At 39.9% G+C, this 7,988-nt stretch overlaps 1 protein-coding gene across 1 annotated transcript; it reads right to left on the bottom strand.

The window, feature by feature from the left end:
- Positions 1-4,906, bottom strand: LOC133662587 (class I histocompatibility antigen, F10 alpha chain-like). The gene is made up of 6 exons (XM_062066702.1): positions 4,852-4,906; positions 3,670-3,936; positions 3,219-3,497; positions 1,073-1,381; positions 778-870; positions 1-50 (listed from the first exon to the last, which is right to left on the bottom strand). Exons 1-6 carry the CDS (start codon positions 4,904-4,906, stop codon positions 1-3), a joined length of 1,053 nt encoding a protein of 350 aa, XP_061922686.1.
- Between the last annotated feature and the right edge of the window lie 3,082 nt (positions 4,907-7,988).

The raw sequence follows: 7,988 nt of genomic DNA, 5'->3' as shown, positions 1-7,988 counted from the left end.
TCAGCCTTCAGCCGGCATGTTCTCGGGGAGCTCGGCCCCGCCGTGGCGAGCTGTGGGACAAACGCACCGTGAGCCGGTTACTCCCGCTAAGCAAACACCTCACACTGGTGGAGGAAGAACATCCAGAAGGTGCCTCATCACTCACATCAGATCTTTGAGGGGTGACTTAGAAACATCAAGAAGCAGAGTGCTGATCTTCTACTTCCTGACTAAGATACATTCTTGATGAGTCAGCAAACCTGAATGTGCACACTTGATGTCTCATTTGGTCGATCCTCATCATGAGGACTCATATCAAAAGTTCGATATAAAGTGTGGCATATTGATGGATGGAAACTCTGTCTTTTATAGTGAAAGTTGGGATTTTCAGGCTAAACTTGTCACAAACGTCTGCATCAGACCTTCATATGAGTGATGCTTCACCACGGCTTTGTTTCTTGCGGCTCAAAGAAAATATGTTTTACTTACGAGCTGGATCGTATTTGGCTGAAATGACAGAGAAACAAAAGGTGAAATGGACTTTTTCCTCACGCCACGCTGTGTTTCTATGTGAGAGTGGGTGCTCTGTCTCTGTGGATCTTTGAGGAGGAGGAGGAGGAAGAAAAAGGAAAAAAAAGAATAAGAAAAAGGGGAAGAAGAAGAAAAAGAGAAAGGGCGAAAGAAGAAAAAGAAAGTGAAGAATGAAAATAATAAGAAAGTGAAGAATGAAAAGAAAAAGAAGAAAAGAAGAAGAAAAAAAATGATGACAAGTAAAATAAGGAAATCTGTGTTCCTCACCTTGTCTGTGTCGCCTGACGAGGAAGATGGCCGCCAGGAGGGCCGCCACAGCCACGACCGCCGCCGTGGCACCGATGGCGACGCTCCAGTGGTCTGTTGAGAGCAAAAAGCACAAGTGGAGTGACAAAGCATGAAGAGGAAACCTTCATGACTACTTTGCATGCAGACGTTAAGCGTTGTCATGGTGACACGGATCAATAACGACGACACGGATCAATAATGCCGACACGGATCATTAATGGCGACAGGTGGACTTGTGATAGGAAACATCTCCAACTAAATGTGTCTTTCTCACCTTCATGGCTTGCGTTGCTCAGGATGCTTCTTCTCTCCAGCTTGGTGACCAAGTCCTCCTCGACGCCAGACAGCTGGAACACACATTCGTACTTGCCCTCCACGTCGGCCGTCACCTCCACTTTCAGCCCCACCGACATCTGGAAGGTTCCGTCGTGGTTGGGGAGCAGCTCTCCGTGCTCCACGTCCTCGAACATCTGCTCGCCGTCTTTCCTCCAAAACAGGTCGGCTAGGTCGGGGTAGAAACCTGTCGCCATGCAGGTGACCGGAGAGGACGGCGTCTTCTGGAGGAGGAACACCTCTGGAAGCTCTGCACAGGAAGTGATGTCACGTGTGGACAGAAGGTGAGAACGGAGGTGAAGATGGAGAGAAGGTGTGAACGGAGGTGAAGATGGAAAGAAAAGGACAAAAAGAAGATACAATGGAGAGGTGTGAACAGAGGTCAAATGGAGAGAAGTTGTGAACGGAGGTGAAGATGGAGAGAAGTTGTGAACGGAAGTGAAAATGGAGGTAAAGATGGTGTGAACAGAGGTGAAGATGGATGGAAGGTGTGAACGGAGATGAAGATGGAGAGAAGGTGAGAATAAATGTAAATATGGAAAGAAAGAGAATGAAGTTAAAGATGGAGTGAATGTGAGCATGAAGATGGAGAGAAAAAAGAGAGAGAAGGTAAAAGTGGAGAGAAAAAAGAAAGAATGAAGGGGAAAAGAGAGAATGAAGGTAAAGATGGAGAGAAGGTGTGAGTGGAGGTAAAGATGGAAAAAAAGAAGAATGAAGGTAAAGATTGTGAGAAGAAAAAGAATGAAAGAAAAGATGAGAGAAAAAAGTGAATGAAAGTAAAGATGGAAAGAAAGAAGAGAATAAATGTAAAGATTGAGAAAAAAAGAATGAAGGTAAAGATGGAGATAAAGAGAATGAAGGTGAAGATGGAGAAAAGGTGAGAATGAAAGTAAAGATGGGGAAAAGGTGAGAATAAAGGTAAAGATTAAGAGAATGAAGGTAAAGATGGAAAGAAAGAAGAGAATAAAGGTAAAGATTGAGAAAAAAAGAATGAAGGTAATGATGGAGAGAAAGAGAATGAAGGTAAAGATGGAGAAAAGGTGAGAATAAAGGTAACAATGGAAAGAAAGAAGAGAATAAAGGTAAAGATTAAGAGAATGAAGGTAAAGATGGAAAGAAAGAAGAGAATAAAGGTAAAGATTGAGAAAAAAAGAATGAAGGTAAAGATGGAGAGAAAGAGAATGAAGGTAAAGATGGAGGGAAGGTGAGAATAAAAGTAAAGATAGAGAAAAGGTGAGAATAAAGGTAAAGATGGAAAGAAAGAAGAGAATAAAGGTAAAGATGGAAAGACAGAAGAGAATAAAGGTAAAGATTAAGAGAATGAAGGTAAAGATGGAAAGAAAGAAGAGAATAAAGGTAAAGATTAAGAGAATGAAGGTAAATATGGAAAGAAAGAAGAAAATAAAGGTAAAGATTGAGAAAAAAAGAATGAAGGTAATGATAGAGAGAAAGAGAATGAAGGTAAAGATGGAGAAAAGGTGAGAATAAAGGTAAAGATGGAAAGAAAGAAGAGAATAAAGGTAAAGATAAGAGAATGAAGGTAAAGATGGAAAGAAAGAAGAGAATAAAGGTAAAGATTGAGAAAAAAATGAAGGCAAAGATGGAGAGAAAGAGAATGAAAGTAAAGATAGAGAAAAGGTGAGAATAAAGGTAAAGATGGAAAGAAAGAAGAGAATAAAGGTAAAGATGGAAAGAAAGGAGAGAATAAAGGTAAAGATGGAAAGAAAGAAGAGAATAAAGGTAAAGATGGAAAGAAAGAAGAGAATAAAGGTAAAGATGGAAAGAAAGAAGAGAATAAAGGTAAAGATGGAAAGAAAGAAGAGAATAAAGGTAAAGATGGAGAGAAAGAAGAGAATGAAGGTAACGATGGAGAGAAAGAAGAGAATGAAGGTACCGATGGAGAGAAAGAAGAGAATGAAGGTAACGATGGAGAGAAAGAAGAGAATGAAGGTAAAGATGGAGAGAAAGAAGAGAATGGAGAGAAAGTGACAAAGAAAAGTATAAAGAGACAGAGTGTAATGTCAGTAATGTTCCTATAGGAGGCGTGCTAACATGTTTAAAGGTGAAAGTACAAGGTGTGTTTTTACCTGTTCTCATTAGGACCTCCTTGCCATTGTTCACATGCTTCTTCAAGTAAGAAGGACAATCCTCAGTGAAGTAATACTTTTGGTTGTTTATTAGATGTTTGTCCTGGTCCCACTTGAGTTTGGAGAGGAAAGCTTGTTGTTTTGCTGCAGTCCATGTCCATGTCTTCATGTCCAACGATATGAAATCTTCTCCATCATAACCTTCCTGATACCAACCTTTAACTTCATCAGTCTCATCATTCCATTCACATCCATACATCCACTGGACAATGTGAACACCTGAGAGACACAAAGTGTTGTAAAGCAGAGTGAAACACACACAATGTGTTTTATGTAGAATATTATGGGATGGACAGAGACAAGTGTCAGTGCAGTAATGTGTGTTTTTACTACAGTATAAAAAGAGTACTTCAAATATATTTGAATAGTAGAAAGTTCAAGATAAACAAACCTCCAGTTTGGTTGAAACGCTTCTTAAGAATTTCAATGTTGACTTTGTTGACTTGCTCAGCAACAACAAAGATCTCTGTGCTTCTCTGCCAGTAGTTTGGATCCTCTTCTGTGATTTGGTTCATCCAGTCCTGTTTGGCTTCTGCTTTCCTGCTCTCGCTGTCATAGTGAACCACCTGGACTTCATCAACATAACCAACCATCACAAACTCTGGGAAGTTTGGAACTTGAGAGGACGAAGTGTAGAAATACTTCAGCGTGTGAATCACTGAAAGAAGAGCAACTTTTTATTATTTTGTGTCATGTTCAACAATCTTGCAGTGTGAATATTTGATGTCATTCAGTCTTCAGTCGGGTCTTAAAGTGAACATCAAACACTGCCAGACATCACAGTCTACAGTCACATGGTGTCTATGAAAAATACAACACAATAATAATATTACTAACATTTATTTTAATAAGCCATCTGTTGACAGTTTGTACATTTTGAAAATAAACATATTTTTTTTCTCCAATGGAGGATGAATAATGTCAAGTACAAATGTGTAGACGCCCAAAGTTGTACACAACCTCAACACACAGACTAATAACTACTTTCATTTCTCAATAAATATTTTACATTTATGTCACAGGAGGTTAAATAAATTGTTTAACCTTTAATAACAAGCTTGTATTTTTCAAAATTATTTGAGTATATCTAAACATTTGTTTAGGCATTTTGTTTGTCCTAATTAAAAGAAAAGACATAAATTATTTTCACATCATTTGTATGAGCTTTTTTAGTGGGAAATGATATGTTCAATAAATCTCATTCAAAGTTTAAACAAATGATAAAACACAAAAATAATATTGATGTATTTCAGGAGAATTTCCTCAGTCACAGTTCAATTAAAGATGACAGGAAAGTGAGGGAATTTGTTCAAGTTGAACAACAATGAAGATGAAAACAATGACGTTATTCTTGTTATCTCAAAGTAAAAAATGTTAGGATTAAAAATAAATGACATATTTATTTACAAAATATAACCTGTTTCAAACGAATCATGATAAGGTAATAATAAGCTTGATTAAGATAAGAATGAGTATAATTAATAAGTAGAAACTCACAGAATAAGTGGAGGCACAAAGAGGATTTATGAATAATGTTTATAAATGTATTTTTTTTTTAAAAAGGAGGACTTACCAGGCGCCCCGCTGTGCATTTGCACGACCAGAAGACAGAATAAAAACAAGTTCATGATGTCAGCACAAAATAAAAAGATGTTTTCCACTTTTAATCCCGCAGAGAAAGACAAACTGACTAACAACCAGGAAACACCAACAAGGAAGTGTCGAGGCCCTTTTAAGAATGCGCCACCTGAGCCAATGAGGAGTCAGCATTCTGTGACGTCAACGTTGATAGAGAGCGCCCCTTGTGGCCATGTTAGGTAAATGCTTGAGTAGCGTTTTCTGGGAAATCACGTGACCTGACAAGAAAAACCGGCGCGTCAAGTTTGCAGCCAAATTTCCCTATCAGAGGTTTGTTTTCTTCTAATGTTCATCAACTTATTTATTGGATGGAAAGAAATAGAAAGAAAGAGGAACGAAGATGAAATTTAAATCGTATTATAGTCCTCTCAAGAAAGCATACAAATAATGATTGACAGGGCAGAAAGTGCGTGCCCACTTTTCTTCTTTTTATTTCACTTCTGAATTTGAACCTCCATTATGTCTTCCAAGCGTAAGGCGTCCCTGGTGGAGTAACGGGACACGCTTCTGCCTTGCATGGGTTCGATTCCCGGACAGTGTTGCATCGAGAAGGGCAACCGCTCTTATAACTAACTTGAAAGCATTCATGCGATTGATCAAAGTGCTGAAAGTGGGGAAAAGTGTGAGGCAGACGCTTTTGGTGGGCAAATCATCAAAGAAAAGGAAAGTGAAAGTAAAATTAGACACGGTGAAGCCAAACATTGACTGATGTTATCTTTATGCCACTGTCAAGTAAGGAAATGTTGGCAAAAAACACTTACAAGCTTTTTTAACTTTGACGCAATTCATGTTTTGAAAATGTGGACTATTTAATATAATAATACATATATTTTATTAATACAATAATAAAGTAATACGTTTGGGGATGTGTAATATTGTTTGTCTGAATATACTGAATGTTTTCATCCTGGAATAGTTTTAATAAGTTGAGAAATGTGAACGTAGTTGAGTGTGGAAAAAAATGATGCAGTATTAATAATAATAATAACAACAATGCTCTGCGGGTCGTCCGCAGATCTTGTCCCAAGTGGAGGAGTTCAAGTACCTCGGAGTCTTGTTCACGAGTGAGGGAAGAGTGGATCGTGAGATCGACAGGCGGATCGGTGCGGCGTCTTCAGTAATGCGGACGCTGTATCGATCCGTTGTGGTGAAGAAGGAGCTGAGCCGGAAGGCAAAGCTCTCAATTTACCGGTCGATCTACGTTCCCATCCTCACCTATGGTCATGAGCTTTGGGTTATGACCGAAAGGACAAGATCACGGGTACAAGCGGCCGAAATGAGTTTCCTCCGCCGGGTGGCGGGGCTCTCCCTTAGAGATAGGGTGAGAAGCTCTGTCATCCGGGGGGAGCTCAAAGTAAAGCCGCTGCTCCTCCACATCGAGAGGAGCCAGATGAGGTGGTTCGGGCATCTGGTCAGGATGCCACCTGAAGGAGGTAGGAGGCCACGGGGGAAGACCCAGGACACGTTGGGAAGACTATCTCTCCCGGCTGGCCTGGGAACGCCTCGGGATCCTCTGGGAGGAGCAGGACGAAGTGGCTGGGGAGAGGGTAGTCTGGGCTTCCCTGCTTAGGCTGCTTCCCCCGTGACCTGACCTCGGATAAGCGGAAGAAAATGGATAGATGGATGGACAATGCTCTACAGCATTCTCACAATAACAACGTCCTTTGTTTTTTAATCCGTTATGAAATAAAACATTTGAAAATGGAGCTCATGTCGTCTCTGAACTGAAGTCAGCCAAGCAGCAGTAAAGATGAGATCAATAAGGTGAAAAGGTCAGAAGTAAGGTTTCTTCAGGTAAAACATGGAGTATCTACCGCCACCCGGTGGCCGAAAAGTATACCAGCCTGAGGACAGAAAATTGAGAGTTGGAGATAAAACAAAACAAAAGTTACTTAGGAATACAGTATTTATTTTGAAACTGTGCAAAAAAACCTGAACGATGTGCTCAGCAGCCTTAAATGGCGAGTAAAGCAATCTTTTTACTACGTTATTTACATTAAATACATACATTCATTTAAAATTCTAGCTTTGTTACACCACAGATATAGATTTAAGTTAGAGTAAGTGCATTGTTTTAAAAAAAATCAACATTTTAAAAACGAAAGTACGAGATGGGAGTCAGTGGCGCCCCTGTGCGTTGTTTGTGATTAAGGGCTATATCAGGTTCAAACACTGATGACATCTATTAAACAGACAAGAAGCAAGGAATTAAACAGGGACAGAATTCAATTTAGCCCACTGAGGAGAAACGTCTGGGCTGTACTCTTTGCACAGTCTTCCACCACGCTCTGACGAAAGATTGCATGCCTCCTCTTTAATTTAGACTTTCCCTGATTACATGGCAACAGCTGTTCCTAAGGGGAGAGGGGGGTCGTAAACAGCCGTTGCCCTCGGTCACAAAACAGTTCAAAGAAAAGATGCCTGGAGCTTGCGTCAGGTCCTGCTTCCTCTCCGCTTTGTAGATCTCGGGTCAAGACAAAATCTTCCTGTGGATTACAATAGAAGAAAGAAACCAACACCTTCATGTCGCTTCTCATCGTACACAGTGGAGTTTTACAAGCCTTCTGCTTGGTAGGATCAAAGACAGCTTTTGTCCTCTCGCCGGGAACTCATGGCAACACAAAGTTTTGTGATAACTTAGATACAATTATTCTGACAGGCTTTATAAATAAACTTTGATTGATTTATTTATTGCAACGACACAAAAGTAAAAGTGATGGAAAATGTGGCGATAAAACTCCCTAAATTTGTTAAATCTACCCCTTGTTCATGTTTATATTTGTGTTCCTTTATACTCCAAGGTAAGATATTATTTTTATACAAAACATTGACAAAACATAAATGTCACAAAACATGATGTATAGCAGCCCGCGACCCCAAAAAGGGACAAGCGGTAGAAAATGGATGGATGGATGGATGGATGATGTGGCAGAAGCTCCGTCGTAAAATATTGCAAGTCTCGGAAGTGACCTGCTCTTCGCGCATGCGTGGACAGTGGTATTCCTTTAGTATACACTTACATACATTTTGGTCGCACAATGACTTCCACTGAAACGCATATTTTCAACACAC

The sequence above is a fragment of the Entelurus aequoreus genome, linkage group LG12, assembly GCF_033978785.1.
Source record: "Entelurus aequoreus isolate RoL-2023_Sb linkage group LG12, RoL_Eaeq_v1.1, whole genome shotgun sequence".
NCBI lineage: Eukaryota > Metazoa > Chordata > Actinopteri > Syngnathiformes > Syngnathidae > Entelurus > Entelurus aequoreus.
Note: the sequence above shows the minus strand (reverse complement) of the source record. Positions and strands in the feature narration are given on the sequence as shown.